General features: G+C 35.0%; 1 protein-coding gene across 3 annotated transcripts in view; it reads left to right on the top strand.

Annotated features, from left to right (window-relative positions):
• Positions 1–20,742, top strand: part of SGCZ (sarcoglycan zeta) — a 425,770-nt gene that overhangs the window by 367,439 nt on the left and 37,589 nt on the right. For all 3 annotated transcript variants that reach the window (XM_014945657.1, XM_014945659.1, XM_014945658.1), the window contains exon 5: positions 3,853–3,975. In XM_014945657.1, the coding sequence (XP_014801143.1) occupies positions 3,853–3,975 (123 nt within the window). The remainder of the gene's footprint in view (positions 1–3,852; positions 3,976–20,742) is intronic.

The raw sequence follows: 20,742 nt of genomic DNA, 5'->3' as shown, positions 1-20,742 counted from the left end.
TAGCATTGATTACTCTGTAGGCAGTTTAACTTTTCAAAACCCTTTTCATAACATTCACATCTGCTTCTATGTCAAAGAGACAAACTTAACATGTATTGTGTTTTGTTAGTACTCTCTCAAGTGGCTTGAATACACTAACTGCTGTTTCAGCAATAAGTGAGTAATAATAAGTGATGCACTGTTAAGTTCTGAGTGCAACATAAAGAAAAAGCTCATTGCTTTTAGAATAAAAAAAGTAGAGTTATGTCCTGTAATATTTTGGACTACATGAATTCTAGATCTGTTTTTATACAGTGTGTTGATGAAGAAGCACAAATGCTGAGCATCTGAAATATGTGCACTTCTTTGTAGAAACTAAAGATTGTTGGTCTGTAGGTTGTTCTTCATGATAAGGTATATTATCCTAAATACATTGCAAGTTTTAAAAGGCAGCTTTTGAAATACAGGCTGTCACTTGCAGTGATATATAATGAGTAAGAATTTGGCAGGTCTTTTTTCTCTTTGATTTCTCTCACTTTTTCTGTTAATCCCTTTTCTTTACACAGCTAACAACTTTCATGCATGTAAATTAACAGCATCACAGCACTTATAATGCCACTTACTTTTAGGGAGCTAAGCAATCATCAACTTTTAAATAAAGATGAAACAAGTTAGTATTAAGTTATTTGTGATTATCCTTTACTTTCCTGATTCGTAACTCTAGTTGCAGGACAATGACAGGTCCAACCTCCCATCCTTTTCCAGCTTTGCTCTCCTGTCCCTGCAGGATGCTTCCGCTGTTGTCAGGCAGGCAGCACACTGAGGTGGACTCTTTGCTTTGCAAACTGTCACTACTAAAAAGCAAATCTCCTGGGCCATGACAATAAACCTTGGTTGTATTGTATTAATTTTTTCCTAATCACTTGAGTGTTTTGTTTTTCTTTTGTTATGTTCTCGTTACCTGTCTCCATAAATGAGCATAGTATTTTTACAAACAGCTCTCCAGACAATGCTTCACATAAAGCAGAATGTACTCAGTCTACCTGGGTTTATTACTTGTTATAGCACAAAAATCCTGACTGACCTTTAGCTAGATGTTGTAGGAAGGATTTTCAGCTTTTTCTCTCCTGATTGTTTCCCCAAAACTCTACTGAAGTACGGTCTCTGCCTGTGGAAGAGAGACTCAAGGTCTATATAACAAATAAATGTAAATACATATTCAACAGCTTTTTAAAAAGACATCTTGCCAAGTGCCGGATCCTGCACTTAGGTCACAACAACCCCATGCAGCACTACAGGCTTGGGGAAGAATGGCTGGAGAGCTGCCTGGCTGAAAAGGACCTGGGGATGTTGGTCGACTGTCAGCTGAACATAAGCCAGCAGTGTGCCCAGGTGGCCAAGAAGGCCAACAGCATTCTGGCCTGTATCAGGAACAGTGTGGTGAGTAAGGCCCGAGAGGTGATCATCCCCCTGTACTCGGCACCGGTGAGGCCTCACCTCGAATGCTGTGTCCAGTTTTGGGCCCCTTACCACAAAAAAGACATTGAGGTGCTGGAGCATGTCCAGAGAAGGGCAATGAAGCTGGTGAGGGGCCTGGAGAGTAAGTCTTATGAGGAGAGGCTGAGGGAGCTGGGGTTGTTCAGCCTGGAGAAAAGGAGGCTGAGGGGAGACCTTATTGCGCTCTATAACTACCTGAATGGGGGGTGTAGAGAGGCGGGGGTCGGAATCTTCTCCCAAGTCACAGGAGATAGGACAATGGGAAATGGCCTCAAGTTGCGCCAGGGGAGGTTTAAATTGGATATTAGGGAACATTTCTTCACCGAAAGGGTTATCAAGCATTGGAATAGGCTGCCCAGGGAAGTGGTTGAGGCAGCATCCCTGGTGGTGTTCAAAAGACGGCTTGACATGGTCCTCAGGAATATGGTTTAGTAATTTTTATTACTTATTTCTTATTTATTTTTTTGTCAGAGTTAGGTTGATGGTTGGACTAGGTGATCTTTAAGGTCCCTTCCAACCTAGATGATTCTATGATTCTATCTTTACCTGTGGTGCTGCAGAAGGAAGGAGTATCACTCCCACCTGTATTGCTAGTATGTATCACTAACTAAACGCTAGAATTTTAGTGCCTGGGGCCTAGTTCAGATGTGCCTGGGGCTACTATAAGGGACAGCATCACAGACCTTTTGAAAGTATTTAAGAGTAATGGATTAACTTAGTAAGACAACTGTGTCTGAATATATATATTATGATTACACTTACCCTGATTAGACTTTGTTATACCATTTGTTAGTGATCATCCTGAAAGTTTTATGAGATACAGTGCTTATCCCATAGCTAACATTAGGTTATCTGAAATCTGTTCCTGTCTGTCTTTACAAAAATTTAGTGTTTTTTCAAAACAAAGCAAGCAACCTGGTTATCACATTTAAAATAAAGTTCAGTTGTACAGACAGAGGGAGAAAATGACATTTTACATTTTGCAACAGAATAAGCATGCTTAATTTTAAAAAAATGTAGAATTGCAAGTATTTTTATAATTACTTTTCTTTTTCCTTTCATAAATTCAAAATAACCAGAAATTTTTCACCTTACAAATGTAACTTCATCTGAAAGTAAGAGGAATTGTTGTTTTGATTTTATAGCTGAGTCTGCAAATTAAGGGCTGCTATGGCAATTATCATCCAAAATTAGTTATCACAGCTTTTATATTTCTTATTATATATTTTGATAATATTAATTTGCATATTAAACTGAAAACCTCCACATTATGGAAGCAGGTGGTTTTTACAAACCTGTAAACCAGATGGGTAAAGTGAAGTGACATATGTGTATTTCTTTGTCTATAAGGCCTTCCCCATAATTTCTGCCCGTATAGATTGATAGGTCATTCCAGATGTAAATTAGAAGTCTAATTAGGGATCAATGAGAAAATAATCAGATAATTATTCCCTGAAATCTTGTCATTTGTCTTACAGCTGGCTGTGCAGTTGAGCTGATATATGCAGTTCTTTGCTTTTCGTCACCATTTTCAGTATGAAAGTTTTGCTTTCATTGGTTAATAAAATAAAATAAAAATTTTCAGAAACAACTTAGCAGACAAAACACTGAAGAATAAGGATAAGACCTGTACATTGAAAAGCATAATAAATTTAACAGAGTTTAGGTATCTGCAAACTTTTTTTTATTTCATGGTTACATGGAATTCCATAGCTCTGCTTGATTTCAGAATTATTTTAGTTTTTTACAGCTTTGAGACACTGGGAGTTTTGTTTCATAGAATACTAACTAAATCGTGATATCTCAGTTCATTTTTGTTTTGTTTTTTTTTCTTTGCTTTTTTGTTGGCTTTTTTATTTTGTTATTCTGCTGTTCAGGTTTGCAGTAGAACTGAGTGAAAAATATCTTTTTTTTTGCTGTGTTGAATTCTTGGTCTTTATGGAACAAGCTTATATGTTATCTTTTTTTCCATAGGCAAGAAACTGCAATTTAGACTGAGAAAAAGTTCTGTCTGAATTGGCATTTCAAGATCTGAGAGTTCAAGTACATTCTAAATGTTTGTGTTGACTTCCACATGACACTGAAATAGATACTTTTCATAGTTACTTTAAATTCTATCCTGATATGCAGTAGTGTAATAGCTTTTCTATAAATTCATTTACTTTAAATTCTATCCTGATATGCAGTAGTGAAATAGCTTTTCTATAAATTCATTTAACGACATTTTATAATATGTTACTTACTAGGTTTACAGAAAGTCAACTATTTTATAAATGCCACATGTACTCTATGTGTTTTGGGTGTTCCACATAAGCTGATAATTACTTTCATTCTTGCAAAAAATCTTAGATGAAACATTCACTTCCTTGATTTCAGGAGCTGATGCTGTGGAAGCCCAGTGTAAAAGATTTGAAGTCAGGGCAAGTGAAGGTGGAAAAGTATTGTTTTCTGCAGATGAAGATGAGATTGTCATTGGAGCTGACAGACTGAAAGTAACAGGTATGGTAATAATAAGGTTGCTAAATGGATGTAAACTTTTTTTTTTTCTCCTGCTACCCCTAGTAGTAATTAATCTATCAGTCTTCTGCAAAATTTTCATTCCTTGGAAAAGAAAAAGTCTTCTCATCATCAGTGATTGCTTGGCTCACCAAAAGATATTGCATAATCTAAAAATGAATTTATCTAAAGGCAGATTTTAATTTAAACTCTCCAGGACAGACCATGGTAAAAATCCTACCACAGTGATTTGGTTTTCATATGTTACCATGAATAAAGCATTGTTTTGTTTTATGTATGTTGTTTGTTTAGATAATGTCCCTTCACAATGATAAAACTGTTGTTATATACCATGACCTTTGTTTTCTCTGTATACAAAGTATCAAGTCTAACTTCCATGTGAATTCAGGGTCTGTACACTGCTTTACTTTAGGAGGCTCAGCTAAAGTGTAGTAAGTAGAAACCTTGTCTTGACTTGAACGTTTGTTCAATAGAATAAGAAAAATAATTCTCAGTAGTATTTTACTGTCATTTATATATATATATATAAACAGTTGTCAGTAATTAATTTGATATCAGAAATATGAAATAATTCTCAATAGTATTTTACTGTCATTTATATATATATAAAAATAGTTGTCAGTAACTAATTTGATATCAGAAATATATTAGCTTATAGAAAAAAAGAAAATCAGTTACCTCGGTTTGTTTTAGATAAATGGTTTTATTTGTACTGCTTAATAAAATCTCATCTGAACTTGGGCTGGACTTGAGCTATCCATTCATAATCTAGAATAAGACATAAAACATGAGTTGCTTCACCAGCCAGAGGTGTTTAGTTTTAGGTTAGTCTACATCGGGATACCTGAGTTTGAAATCAACCTACTAGTTTGAAAGTTCAAGTGTGTAGAAAGTATAAGATGGTTCTGATTTATGATGATTATGATAAGATATCCCTTTCTGGTCTGTAAGACTAGAAATGCAGTACTAGGAACTTTAAGCCTTTAAAAAGAATTACTTCCAAGTAATGCCAGATATAGCATTAAAACAGATCCAGGAAATCCAGGGTCAAGCTATGACTGAACTTTCTTCATAAGCCTCAAGACTTGCTTGCTGGTATTTGTGGGCCAATTTTTCTCCTTTCATTCCTATCTGACCTCTGTCTGTCTTCTCTAGCCAAGCAATCTATTTTAATACTGTTAACCCAAAAGAAAGGGTTTTTACAAGCAGGCAGTTTAGTGATGTTTCAGTATCCAATACAATAGACTAAATTAGGGTTAGGAGAGTGAGACAGTAGTCTTTTGTTGAGTCAGCAGTATTCTTCATAGATAGTAGTTGTACAAGAATTTTACCATAGTAAAACCTAAGACAACAACTAGAATAACACAAGAAGGAATAAGAAAATCATACTGAATCCTGCAAGGGTTCAAACTTGATCAGAATATTAAATATTGAGAAAGTTAATATTAAAGGTACAATCAACAGAGGAGATTTCAAAGCACCTATCATAAGTTATAAAATAAAGCATCTTAGAAAAGTCACTGAGGATTAGATTTCCTGCCATTAAGAAATGTAATCATAAATTGTAGATGTTACAGTACTTTTTTTTAGTCAGACCTCAAAAGCAAAGCATTGCTCAACTGTCTTTAATTTCAAAGTGGCTTGAGTTCCCACAGCACCTGTTGACTTCAATGGTGTAGAAAGCAGAACAACTAATGAAAATTTATTCAATGATGATTAGTGTGGGATATAAAATTGTTCCTTGAGAAAAGAGTAGGATTTTCTCCTTAATTCTAGAAATACATATGATTGTGCGTGTACTTATATTAAGCTCCCCCCCCAATTAAAAATAAATTATTATTAAAAACACAATAATATTAAAGTTTAGGAAAATCTACATTAGTGCTGCTTTGATATATTCATCTGAGTTTCAGGGATTACTATATACTTGTTGAGTCCCACCAGAGACTCTCACTACTAGAGTTGTTTGTACAAGTAATTGATTTTCCTTCTGTGGCTAAAATGAAAAATAATCAAGAGGTAGGATTGATTGAATTTTCAAAGATATTCTTTCATTGAACTAGATAAAATATTTTAGGGTTAAAACTATAAAAACATTGACTTTAATTACTTGCACACACACACAAAATAAATATTTAGGCAAAATTTAAATATCACAAAGTAAATATGCATATTGGAGGATTTATCAGGTTCTGAATGTTGGAATTTAGGTCATGAAGTCAAATACAAATTATGTGCCATTAAATAGCCTAATGTCCAAGATTTCAGGCTGTTTCTTTAGAAATCTTCTTTAGAGAAGATTTCTTTAGAGAAATACGTTTTGTAGTTATAATTTGAAAGCGTAAGACATTTTTAAATATAACTTGAAAAGTATTGTTTTGTTTTGTGTTTATTCAAAAGTTATTTAATGAAGTTGGGATAATTTTTTATGATCTCTGGATAATCATCTTCTCCTGAAATCACACTTCATTGGTAAATTATCTTGTAATGAGTCCATAAAAGACTAGTTTCAAAATTTTATGCTTTAAATCCCCAGGGGTCACTTCAGTTAACCCTTCCATCATCTTGTTAGAGGAGAAAAATATTATCCCACAAAATGAAGGAAAAAGTATTAGATTTCTAAATGGATGAGCATTTATGAAAAGCTTAGACAGAATAACCTCATATCCCAATTTCTGTATACCTAAAAGGCTTTTAGCAGCATAAGTACTAATATGCAGCCAAATAATAAAGCTGTGATGAGACATCTATGCTTTACTGTTGTCTTCAATCTAAAGCTGAAATTATTTAACATTGATTTCCCAATGGAGACTAAAAGTTGCATGATCCATGCAATCACAAGAAAAGTATTTTTTTTAAAAAAGTCCCAAAGGTTAAAAAAAAAATATCTATCTTCATGGATGAATAAAATAACAAAATCCTTCTTTAATATATTAGCTCTGAATTCTGTCCAAATATTGTGTGATACCTTTAAACTCTTCAGCAAACACAGGAAAGGTGACAAGTCCCTGTGAGTTGCATCACTCAGACTGCATTATTCTCGATGATATGATATGATATGATATGATATGATATGATATGATATGATATGATATGATATGATATGATTGATGAAACCCGGCAAGGCAGCATAATGTCAAACATCAACCAGAATTATTTTTTTTAGTGTATTTTTCTCAAGCCTATGTTTTGATAATCACAGTGCCTTGGGGTGAAATAGGAAAGGAGTTATGGAAGAACAGAGAAAAAAAAAATGAATATTAAAGAGCAAAAGTAAGCTGTGCTTATTTGGAGATGACACTCTCACATGTAGATATTTAAGTGGGGTACAATGAAAACCTGATTCTGTTTTCTTGCTTAGCTGTGACTAGTGCCTCTTTGGAAACACTTTACTATGAACAGGTCGAATAAATGATGAGTTTTGGTAATTAATTTTCTTAAGCATAACCATTTCATTGACATTTATAAACCACTATGGCAATGTGGGATTTATTTTATGATTTTTTTTCCCAAGTCAGAAGAATGCTTTTGTAATACAGAGCTTTAAAAAGCAATCTATCACCAAGCAGTATAAGAAATTCTTGATTAATAAAAACTTGAAAGATTAAGTTTACATCTTGTCAGTTATAATTTTTGTAGCATTTTTATTTCTAAATATTTACATAGGCAGCCTATTCTAGGGAGAAACGTGTAATAAAAGCAAAATCCAGATATCAGTATGTTTCCCAGATAAGAAAAATATGAAGACAGTAGTAGTACTTTTTGGTTTAGAGATATTGCAGCTATATATTTCCCTATTAAGAGTCTCTCACTTAAGAATTAGGCAGTTGACTGATTTAATTTAGACTTCTTATTCTTCCTTCCACCATTACTTTTTATTGTTATTTTTATTTTTTTTTTAAATGTGTTAGCTCTTTTCTACCCATTACTTTTTATTGTTATTTTTATTTTTTTAAAATGTGTTAGCTCTTTTCTACTTTATCGTTTAGGGAAAGAAGGAAAAAGATTCAACCTTTGCTTTGTTAGACAGGGCTGTTAGAATTGCAGCTGCCTAATGCCCCTTTGTGCGGGGATGTCTCCTACCACCAAGCTCAACGTTATCATGGAGCTTTGTAGGCAGGGAAGAGAAAGTCATGATGAAGTAACCATATTGCTAAAGGGCTGGCGTCAACCTTTGCTTTGTTAGACAGGGCTGTTAGAATTTCAGCTGCCTAATGCCCCTTTGTGCGGGGATGTCTCCTACCACCAAGCTCAACATTATCATGGAGCTTTGTAGGGAGGGAAGAGAAAGTCATGATGAAGTAAACATATTGCTAAAGGGCTGGCAAACAAACAGGAATAAACAGCTGAATTTCTGAGTGACTCAGAGGTTCCTTTCTGCATGTCGTTAAACCTTTCTCCATCCCTTAGAGGCAGCCTGTCCCAATGAATGGACAGTGTCTGTAACATCATGGAGTCTTCTTCAGTCCATCTGCAGTTACAGAGCGAGGCTATCTGTTTGATTTTTACTTCTGTTCTTTAAATCTTAATACAAAGTTTTCTGCCCTATGCTTTTACTTCATATTTCTTTTAATTGCATTATCACCTCTATAAGACATTCTTGTAGCAGAACTCAAAAACATTGTATTGGTGACACTTACAGGTAGGAGTACAAGCATATATCACAACTCAGCTTTATGCCTGCCAGAGTACTTGTGAGAAAACAGATTAAGAAGACGTAGCTCAATACACATTTTTCTGAGACACTGCTATGAAAGAAGGTTGTATTTCTTTCTATAAAAACTTTCACTCTATGTCATTTTAGTACATTTTTTTTCTCTTTTTTCTTAAACCAAACTTGTAGTTAGCAGTGGTATAAGAAGCTCTAAGCAAAAATGGAGGTCATCTATTTATGTTCCACGCAAAACATCTACTTTTTGTAGCTAAGATTTTTTTTTCTTCCTGACTTTTGAAGTGGTTTGCTCAGTTAAGGCTAAAAGCAAATTATCAATTTTTTTTTTTTTTCATTAAACTTGCAGTGTTTCATCTAAGTTATACAAATATTTTGCTTTATTGAAAAGAGTGTTTCTCTCTGTGAGAAGAGAATGCAATTCAACTCTCATATTTTTTCCTACATGTTCTTCTGTTCTATATACTTCATTCAGGCATGATTATCTTGTTCTTTATTACCACGATTTTATCTCTGACCCTTCTTCCAAGACCCATAAAAACAATAACATAACTTGATTTGTTACAGGTTTAGGTACCTTCTTCTAAATCAGTTGTACTTGCACATGTGGCTTTTTTATTAATCATGTCTGAAAAAAGGCAAGGCAAAAATGGATTTGCAAAGTAAAGTACAGGGGTCTTCCATTAGAAGCCATTGCTGGTCTGCAATCAAATCCAATTATGTTTTCTAGATGCAGCAAATAAGCTATATGGCTTTTTCTAAATAACCCAGATTGTTTGTAAAAGTGTTACTCACCTTTGTGAAGATTTAATTTATTTTGTTTTCTATTACTTTCTTAACCACTGGCTTATTTTCTTGCATCCCTTATTGCTGCGTGTCTGTGTGTTGTGATCTGTTTTACCATGGGACCTGAAGTTCTTTCCGGATAAAACTGAATTCTTTTATAATGATAATTAATATGTTAACAGTAATATTTTTCCTCTAAAAATAAGTAAGAAGCTCACTGAAAGCTTCTCAGTTAATGCTTTACCAACAGTTTAGTAATAGTTCTATCAAGTTCAACTACTTGCCTAATTTATTGAAACACCAAACTTTTCAGATATATATGAGCTCCATGTCTGTATTCTGTGTTGATATAATTAGCTGAACATCACTTTGTTTTCATATTTCAATATTCATTTTCATAATAATAGATCTCATCATGTGACTTGCAACTGTAATGAGGCTTGTACATGGTTGCTAGCAGCCATAAAAGGAGAGGCATAAAAACTTTATAGACCATTATGACCTCCCATGAGCCTTCTTCCTTGTCAAATGGCAAAGGTATGTCGAAAGATGGAAGTTGGAGAAGGACAGGAGATAGCATACTTCAGTTTTAATGGAAATTTTCTCAGATTAATAGCAGGACAGATGTAGGTCAAAGCTATGTTGACACCAGAGCAGTATCAGGGAAAAATCTGTGAAGGGCTACAAGTATCTTTTTCATTACACTGAAGTATATACGTATAGTGGGTTCGGCATGGCTTTGATCAAAGCAATACTGGATGAAAGATGAGAGCCTCAATATATCAAGAAAACTTCAGAAGATACCTACATATTTATAGTCTAATAATATTCTAATAATATCCAGAATTAACATGCAGAGGAGTGCATCAATACCTCAGTTTTAGTTTTAAGATTATGCTGTGGGACTGTGAGTCTGCCAATAATTGAGATATGGAAAGGTCTTCCAGAGTAGTTAAAATGAAATGATAAAGTAGAAATATGGCTTATGGCTATAAAAAGGAAATATGACAGAAATATGAGGAAATATATGTGAATTGCAAATTAGATTGGAAGAGTTGAGATAAAATATTTATAACAAGAACTGAAATGTAGAAAAAATAAATGATTATTTGATGTATGTTGTCATTACAGTAGGCTTATATCTAGTGCCTTCAGAGACTGAATAGGAATTTCAGGATGAATGGGAAAGAAGATTGTGGATTTGCCACGTTCAGTTGGAGGATTGTCAGTGAGGACAGACAGAGTTTGGAGAGTGAAGTGGCACAAGATGAAGGGAAGCGCTTAATCACTTTAAGCTGGCTTACGCAGCCAAATTATGTGACCACAGTAAAACTACTGTATTTGATGTTGTAGTAAAAAGTTAAACCTTTAAGCAGATGTGCCAGACTCTCAGTACCCTGAACACTGAACGAACCAGGATTCTTTTATCATCGTCTGTCAGTAACAAAAATGCATTACATATATAGAATTTCTGTGTTTCCTCAGTAATGACTACAGTAATATGTACACCAAAATGTGCCGGATGAACAAGGTTTCTGACAAGCTTATTTAGATCTCAAGGAAGAACCTAATGTCCAAACTTGTCTATAAGAGAGCTGTGATTGAAAGATAATGTTATTGCAGGAGTCTAACCACTTGGCAACTGAGCAACCTGTCAGAGCGTTCCTCTTGAGATATAACTGTAGAGCTGATTACAAGCATATATATGTGAGCTCCAAGCTGTCTATGAATTGGAAGTTTTATAGGCAGGCTGAAAGTGGTGAGACTAAATAAATAATTTTTTTATCCAGGACATTGCACAAATAGATTTATATCTTCTGGTGAAGGGTAGAATGCCTCCAGCCAGCTCAGATTACAAGCAGTGTGTGCTTAACGCCAGCCTGCAGGTGACTATGTAGATTGTTGGGGACTACATTGAGCTAAGGATAATAACAGTTTGTTTGCAAAAGGAAGATTTTGATCTTTGGCATTTGGACAGAAACATGCCAAGGAACAGAATGATTGGTCTCAGGAATGTATGTAAAGAGAAAGAAGCCTTGATAAAAGAAGTTTTTCTGAAAAGGGAGTAGACCCAAAAGCTGATAAATGTGCAAGCAGTTCTGCCAGCCCAGGAAAATATGTTCAATTTCTTACAGCCATTCCACTGAAAAATACTCAACAAGGCCATTTTATAGACAGAGACATAGAAGGAGCCAGTATATAAGCAGGCAGAAGAAAGGAAAAGAAAGGGGGAAAAAACCAGTAAAATTACAATCTTTTGATGTTTAGGTAGAAGAAAATCATCCACTCTCTAGAGAGTCAGCTTTTCCATAATCCATGCTTTCTGAATGTCTCTGTTTCCATATTAAACTTTTTTCCCCCTCTTATAACATCAGTTATAAGAGAAGACAGATTTTAATCCTTTCCTCTCCTTCTAGGCTGTAATCTCTCTAATTGTATTAAATAGGTTTTATGTTTTTGTGGTGATTCTGTACTTGTCTGAGCAGTTCCTTTGCAGAACACAGCCAGCAGCTACCCAAAGTTTGTGAAGAGACTATTTGCTCTGTTCTGGTACAGGGCAGTATTGATCCAGATACCGATTCTAACTTCCAGTTTGAATCTGGTTTTCAGGTAAATCCTTTGGCACCAAAATTAGTTAGTGGATATTTGTGACCAATGTAAGAATAAATATTTTTGGCATGTCTGCATCATACTCCCAATCATATTCCACATTCCCTGTTAAAAACTGTGCAGAGTCCAGAGATGGAATTTAAAGTAGTTCTAGATTTGAACGGCCTGAATTGCATGTTACCAGGCAAATCTACATGGCCCGTGTAAGGGTCAAAGCCCAGTGGAAAATTAGCCCATTATGAGTAAGCTGGGATAACTCTGAAAACAACCGAAATGAGCTTGTTTGGAAAACACACACTAAACATTCAAAAGGTATTTTTTTAATGCAGGAACTGGGTGAACTGGATTCAGATTTTGTAGTGAAATTCTAACTGCTAAAACCTGAGCTAAGCCTGAAACTCATATGTCCTCGGGCTTCAGGAGTTTTGAAAATGCACATTTAAATTGCAGCAGTCAGACCCATCTCTATTTTTAAGATATAGCTACTCACAGGAGGGAAAGGTGAATCATAAAGGAGCCCTAGCATTCCTTTCTTTCTTTTTTTTTTTCTCCTTAAAATACTTGCTTCTGATTTACTTCTGCCTGGAAACAAAATTCTATTGTTGGAGATACGGGTCAGCCTGCAGTGGCTCAATGAAAAGAGTATTTGGCTCCAAAGACTCACCCTGTAATGATGATAATACAGGCCAAAAATATCTTGCTTTGTGCTGGAACAATATTCTCATTAGATGCTAGAAGATGAGATCATTTGGATTTCAATTTGTAAAGCCTTTAGAACAGGAGTAATACTAGTGCATTTTTAGGAAATATTGCAGGCATTTGAATTTTTCCAAACAATATACAGATATAGCTCTTTCTGTGTGCCATGTAATACATGTCGGAACTGCACTTTGTTTCCTCTGAAACCACTACAAAGTGTCTTTTTTTTTTTTTTATCTGATCTTAAGGCAAATTTTTTAGCCACCTTTCAGTACAAGATAATGTATTTAGTAGCCATAAATTGCACGGTGAGATTACACAAGAATATTTTGTGACATACATCCTGCTTTCAAAAGTTATGTGAATGAACAGGAAGATCTTGGCTCTAAATTTAGAGAGAAAGTACCAGAAATAATAAATACAGAAAGCCTCACAGGGAGGTACTGCTTGAGTCCATGGCAGTCACTGTTTGAAACAAAGCTTTACTCAGAGGAAAAGTTAGCAGATTTCCACCAGTAACAGCTTGGTCTTCACAGCTATCCATAGATCTATTTATAAAGCAGGTATGCAGTCAAACGTGTGAAAAATATAGATTCAAATCTTTTCTGCTCTGCAATACATCTCAAAGCTTATTTATAGCAGACTCCTATAGGCTAGGAATAATTTCACCCACAGGAAGCAACTCCAGGAAAAAAAAAAATGTGTCACCCACAGAAATATGGCCTGTAGCCTTCAGCCTACATTGGGATTTGAATTCCTATCCTCATTGTAACTAATGACGAGTTTACATTTCACAGTGTCTGACAGCATTAAATTCAGCACAGTAAGACACAAACATAATAAGCCATCACTTTGGCTCTAGAAAAATATCATCAACGTATATAGGCCTTTGTCTGTGAATTAAAAGTATATAACAATGTGGCTTTGCTTAAGGTTCAGGAAGTACATAAGTGTGTATCTTGGTATGAAGATTAAGTGCAGATAGAAATATATAAGGATTCAGAATGGTTAATGTAAAATCCGTAAGGAAGAGTACCGGAAGTCAACATATTCTATAAAAGAAATGAAATGATATGTGATAGGAATCATGTCATAAAAAGAGAATGAATCAAAACCCCTCAATATCCATGCAGAAATGGATGCATCTGAAAAATGTATAACTTCTCTGATATTCAAAAACCAAATGGATTTATACTTCATGGGTACTGGTGAAAGGGCAAAGAACCTAGGAGGTAATGCTGACCACCAAACCAAAAAGATTATACAGATGAAGTTTTTTATACCAAAAAAACCAGAATCATCTACTGCACAGGGCCTGGTGACAGCATTTTGGAAAGTTTGGAGGCCTCTTGTTTCTTTTAAGTACAGAGACAGACATCTGTAGAAAAAAAAAAAAAAGATCAAGAGACAGATTGTACGAAAGGTTTATATATTATAAACATGACACAATGTTGAAAAAGTAATGTAAGGAGTGTTGTTGATCAGTGGGGAGGAACTGAAGATAGAGGAAAATCTGAGAGAGGGCAACCACCATGTAATGAGAACATGCCCTGTTTGAAAGCTACAGAGAAACATAACAGCAAAACAAAATCAAATTGACTTCCAGAGGTCAATCTTAAAGCCTCAGAGAATTCATAAATAAGGCTCACAGGAGTCCTCAGAAAAAGAGTTAAGGATTTTTGAATCACAAACTGAAGAACATCACATGATGCAAGAAAGTCAAATGTGAAGCTAGAATGTGTAAACAGGAGTAAAGCCTGCAGATCTTCTGCTCTATTCAATACTGGCAAGGTCCTTCCAAAGCACTTAGTCCAGTTTGGTGTGCCATTGTTCAGTTAACAACTGAGTAGAATCCAGAGCCAAGAGATTTATTAGCTGTCCAGAAGCGTGATCTCTGAGGGAGGAGAGAAAAAGGTGGTGCTGTTGAGCTTGAAGAAAAAAGTATCATAGGGAATATGATATCATTCGTGAGCCTGATTTTAAAACTGCCTGTTGAAATACAAGGGATGCTCTCTATCAGTTTAAAAAAAAAAAAAGACTTTTTAATGGAATAAATAGTGAGACACTGGAATAATTTGGCTTTAGACAATATGGAATTTCTTTCATTTTCTTCAACAGAACAAATTATACCAATCGTTGGAGACGAGCTGATTGGTCTGGCTTGGTTTTTAACTTAGTGATCACAGCAAGGAATGAGCCTTAGAGGAGATCAGATATTTTATTTTTATTTCTAGTCACAAACTAACTAATGTAAGTTCAATTAAAAAAAAAAATTGTTCTTTCTAACCTTAAGAATGATGTCCTACTCTTTGCAGCTGTCACTATTATAGACAGGCACACTTCTCATAAGTGTGCTTGTGCTTGTTTAAAGGAAGCTTTCTCTATACTAACTTTATTTTAAATGTCATATGTAGCTATATTGCTCACATAGAATTATTAATTATTTTAAATAATTTTAAATGCTTCATATTATTTCTTATTGCATTTTAGTACTTTAACTAATATTTGGGGCTTTTTTTGGCTTTTATTTATCAGAAAAATCAGTCACCATTGCAATCCTACCTCACTTGAATTTATACCAGAAATTGCAAAAAGTTTCTTTCCATAAAAAACAAAAATGTTTTTGTGGGAGAAACATTTCAAGTTGATAAATGTAATGTGCATATTATTTACAAAGTCCTAATAGAAAATATTTTCCTATGGAAAATGTGAAATTAGTAGATTATATGAGGTTTTAATGTAAAACACTTCACCAGGTGGAGATGGCAAACAATTTAACAAGGTCAATTAAATTTCAGTAATGTCTAGAAGGTGCCAGTGCAACAATATACTGTTGTTGTTCTATGTGTAACACTAGCAGAGATTTACACTAGAATAATTCTTACTAACATGTCTTAGATACATTCCTCTTCATTGTACCTTTATTTATATTCTTTCAGGGTTTTTTTATAGCTATAATACAGTGTTTAGTATGAGAAAACAAGTGGGCAACATGACCAAAAAGAGAGATCAGTATATGCATTGGCACCTAGCTCTCCATTTGTGTCTCTAACTAATCTCTCATGAAACCTATTAATTACAAAATGCTGATTTTCACTTTAGCATAGAAGTATTTCTGTTAAAGCCAAGTGTAAACTTCCTTTTTTTTCTCTTTTACAAAGTAAGAGAATCAGAAATAATTTTATTCCTTTCTTAAGATTTTCTTTTCCTTAAATAGAGGATCACTGAAGTCTCTGTAAATCCTGAGCAAGTCATAGCACAATGGGGCATTATGAGAGAGATGGAGTATCCTTCTGCTGTGGAAGGAAGGCCATGCACGCCCAACCAACATCCAAGCAAGTGGTGTTTGTACAGCCATAGAACCAGCACCTACTTGCTTGGATTTCTCTGCTGCCTTGCAGCCTGTGCTTTCAGAGACAGGCAAGCCAGTTACCAGCTCTTCTGTCTGCACTTCTTCATGAATGGTTAACGCCTCTGCTCTGGCTTGTTCCAGGGAAGTCCTTTGGAGCTCTCATCCCTTCCGTGTGGCTGTCGACCAGTTACAGGTTGACCGTTTCTGTCAACCAATGACTGGTCAACAGCTTTATTACTTCACTCCATTAACACTTAAATTTCTTGGGAGACCTGTCATTAAGATGAGCACAAGTCTTTCACATAGAGTAGAACTTCATTATGTACTACTACTTCTATTCAAAATTCTTCCATCTACCAGCCAAACAAGTTTTCCCAGCAGGCACTTCTCCAGGGAGAAGCCTCCTTTTTCTGAGATCTCGTCATCAGACAAGAATTTCAAGGTAAGTCTAAACAGTATATTGTATGTGAATTGCCAACAGGTTTTCCCCTTAATTGAAATCTAACTAGACACAATCCAGCGTGAATGATCTTGAACTGCTAATTGCATTGACGGAGACCTTAGTCTGACTGAATTTGCCCTGACTCTCAGTAGAATTTGTTAGATTTTATTCAGATATTCCTGGCTTAGAAACATATACTCCATAGATCTCCTCCTACTTTGTCCTCGCTTGTAAGAAATCCCTGTAGCTTTTTCAAATGGGCTTCCCAGATCAGACCAAGCATCCCTCTTGAGGAATCCCTCACAATTTCTTCAGACCTCAGCTAGTCTCTTTCTTTGAGTAATTAATTTATTTCTTCTTCTTACCTCTTTCTTAGACTTCAGTTCCTAAATTTCAGTGTCACCTGGTTATTTCAGTCCAGATAAGTTGGACACAACAGAGACAGTAATTTTATGGTCATAGGACTGTTATAAGGGCCCTAGGGAGCCTAGCCTCTCTAAATGTACGAATGCCACCAGGCTCAGTCAAGTTTCTAAGAATAGAACTAATACATTTTTTTTAAACGTGTTAAGCAGCTGCACTGTAGAAATGGGTGACTTTCAGGTTGTGAAACATCTGTGAAGAAATTGTATTTCTCTTGCATTTAATTGAGTGAATTTCAGTAAATAAGTTGTGGTGGTGATTTGATCATGATTTCTTTTTTTTGTGATTTGTTAGGATTTGAAAATCTAAACTTTTTTGACATACATCAGAAGTATGTTTGTTTCATTATTGGAAAGCTTAAGTCTTGGAATTTGGTTGCCTGTACAAAACTTGTAGTTAAAATGCCAAGGTTTATTTTGCCATACTCATTTTCAAAACATTGTGATAGTAAACACAGTTGCCAGTAGATTCATTCTGTAGAAAATTTACCAAAAGCAAATATAAAACAGATGATGCATCTTCTCCATCCTTGTCAGCCCCATCAACTGGGACTAGTAGCCTGGAGTTTGAAACCAGTGTAAGATTTGCCTTTTAATTGCATTGGAGCAACAGTGTGCCTTGAATAAATAAACTAAATTGATGCTTAAGTTCACCAAAGTTTTTTAAAAGCAGCTGTGAATTCTACAGATTGTTAAAATATACATTTTTCTCACCCATGTTTTGTGACCTTAGTTGCCTGATTGGTTTAGGTGCCTTTTTCAGAGCTACATTGCCCATCCTTTGGCTTTGAATTTGCATAGCCAATAGCTAAGCATTCTGGGAGAAATTCTTTAAAGAATTTAAATGTGTGCTTGAATTTTGGTCCACGGTGTTGTACCACTCAAACTAAAGCATATAATGAGGAACTTTGCAATACTGGAGTAATAAATAGCTCTTGGGATATTAGACTATTCCTGAGATTGAGTAGCTTGGTTTTCCTTCTGCATTAATTAGTATCCCCATTTATTAATTTATAAATAATTTAGCAAGGACCTCTTCCTATTTCATATTTTAATTCCTTGGGGAAAATTTATCTTTTCAATTTCCTTCTCTGCTTTTCAGTTAATCTACTTTCACTAGCATATACTTTATGCCTGATACATTTCTAAGTGTCATTCCCATTAGTTTCATTGACTGTCATGTCTAATTTTTATTATTTTTCCCAAAAGTGTTACATTTTTATATCTTTTTTTTTTTACATTATTATTTCATACTTTACAATTATGCATAAAAATATGTAAATAATATTATATCTTTTTCTTTGAGTAATCTCTTGCCAGGTCTTATTAATTGTTTTCCTTTTAGTTGAAGTACAAAATTTTGGGATATTCCATTCCAAATCAGTGCTAATCGAGGAACACAGACTTTTTTGGTTCCTATTTGAATAAATGCTGTCACAATCAAGTATACTGGTCCACACCATATGCTTTGATGAGGAGGGCATTCCTAGGTATGATACTGAGCAAAATGAGTGCCAAACTGTGGTGTTTTGAAACACTACTGTCGTTTCACAGGATTAATTTACAAAATGGCATTAGAACTGCATTAACAAAACACCACACAACAAATGTGGCTGGTTTTGATCATATCTTGGCAAGCTAAAGCCACTATGGTTAACCATGTTGAAATTCTAAGATAATATTATACCGCTCCCTTCTTATCTTTCTCGAGAGAGAATGAAAAGAATTTGGTTTTGGTCATAAAAAGGGACAACTCTCTTGCTTTTTATTTCCTTCTGCGTATACTTCCTCTTTGCATAGTGCATTTCCTATACTTCTGTTTTAGAAGGTAGTACTTTTGGTATGTATTTTCGACTTCATGTTTAAGTAAGATTCTCTGCATCAAGGGGCAGATAAGAAAGCCGCATGAAAAAGCTCACTTCACTAGAAGAAGTGGTAGGAAGAATGATCTTAGCAAGGTAAAGAAACTGAAGACCTTTCAGGAATCACCATACCATAGTTCGTAGCCAGTGCTAAAACCTCCATGTCAGTGTTCCCTGATGGTGTGCATTACATGCAGAGATAAACTGAAGTAAATATGCATATCATAAATGTTACTGTTTTGATATATGAAGAACACTTGTATTGATCCTGTCAACACTAATATCAGTAACGGGTATAGTGGATATGTTTATTTAGCTGTTCTTGTTAAGAAAGCATTAGAATACAGTTTTATGGTAACTGTTCTTTAGCAAGTATCTTGACTTTCATTGAAGCTATTAGGTAGCACATTTGTAAAACATTTTAAACATATTTTGTGACCCTGCTAGAAAAAGACTGCTAGAGCATAGATCTAAGCGCACGCACACACAGAGACACACACACAGAGGTGCCTTTGGTTCTTCCAGGCAGCCTTATTCTTTTAGAAATGCCAAAATGTCATTTAGCTCAAGTGGAGACTTTGCCCTTAAGTCATCATCATTCTAAAGCAATCTGATACATAAAGGGTGATAGAAGTGACAGCAAGTACTATAGGTTACACCACTTACAGTGTAGATAGGAATAGTGCTTTTTCATGTCCTTTTCTGCATCACTTTCTGCAAAGCACGTATGTTACGGTGGTCAAAGGTCTAGATAGAGCAGCACGTAAAGCTTTCAAAGCTCTGGATATCACACTAAGACACAAGATGTATCCAAGATCAACAAAGCAAACTACTGGTGGCAGCCAAATGTTGGGTTTACTTCAAAAATTCCTTTCCCCAGATATGGTCAAAAGCATGAGGTGGTGTTGGTAGCTACATCAGAAAGTCTTTTCTCATTAAACATCAAAGGAAAATACCTTTCTAAAAAATATTTATTTTCATATCAAGCAAACCAGCTGTATTATTTTTGCTATTTTTATCTTAGCAGCATTACCAAATGATGGACTACTGTTTTAATCTGTTTTTACACTCTCTGTGTGGAACAGAGAAAACGTAATAGATAAAGCATACTGTGCAGAAAGAGTATTTATCAACAAGTTTGTTTCATGTTTTGGCTGTCAGGACTGTTTTCAGGCTTTTTATAGTTGCAACATTTTTTCTTCTCACTGTCATTCTTGGCCTTGCCTCCCCAGTTTATATTTAGATTTAGGATGAAAGCAAAAGACCAATTAGAGTTTCTGAATTTGAAGTTTGTTTTTTTTTTTTCTTCAAGAAGCAAAACTAACAGTGTCTCAAAACAACTTCATTTTGGCAAAAGATTACTGTGAAAAATTAGTATGGATATTAAAAGGAACTTTCAGTACAAAACAAGGAAAGGAGCAGAGCGAGTATCCTGCTGAAAAAAACAGAACATATTACTTACAGTGCTAAGATGTCTGGAGGGCAGAAGGAGAAGAAAGGACAAAAAGGGAAGATTTAATCTAAAAGAAAAAAATTCCCTTGGAAGGTGTAAGAATGTAAGAATAGAGGTCTTACCAAGTAAAGTTCTCTTCAGCGAAAGCTGAAAGGCTGGATTGGTAAGCATCATGATACTTTGTTAACTGGATAATAGAGAGAAATACCTCTTAGAGTTGATCTGAAGAAAAAAAATAAGAAAGATTTTCTTGTCTCTCAACCTGTCTTTGAACCTGGTAAGGTCTTTTGTTGGTAGCTGGACACGGGAAATATATTCTTTCTGTAATTTTAACTTAAAAGTGGTAAAGCAAAAGAATTGATTTCAAGATGACTGTCATATTGTGTGATGTTCTGTTCCCTACACATGACAATCCAGGTGCCTGGTGTCCAGTATTCTGTTCTGAAAATGCCTG

The sequence above is a fragment of the Calidris pugnax genome, unplaced genomic scaffold, assembly GCF_001431845.1.
Source record: "Calidris pugnax isolate Ruff unplaced genomic scaffold, ASM143184v1 scaffold58, whole genome shotgun sequence".
NCBI lineage: Eukaryota > Metazoa > Chordata > Aves > Charadriiformes > Scolopacidae > Calidris > Calidris pugnax.
This window is presented reverse-complemented; position numbering and strand designations above follow the sequence as displayed.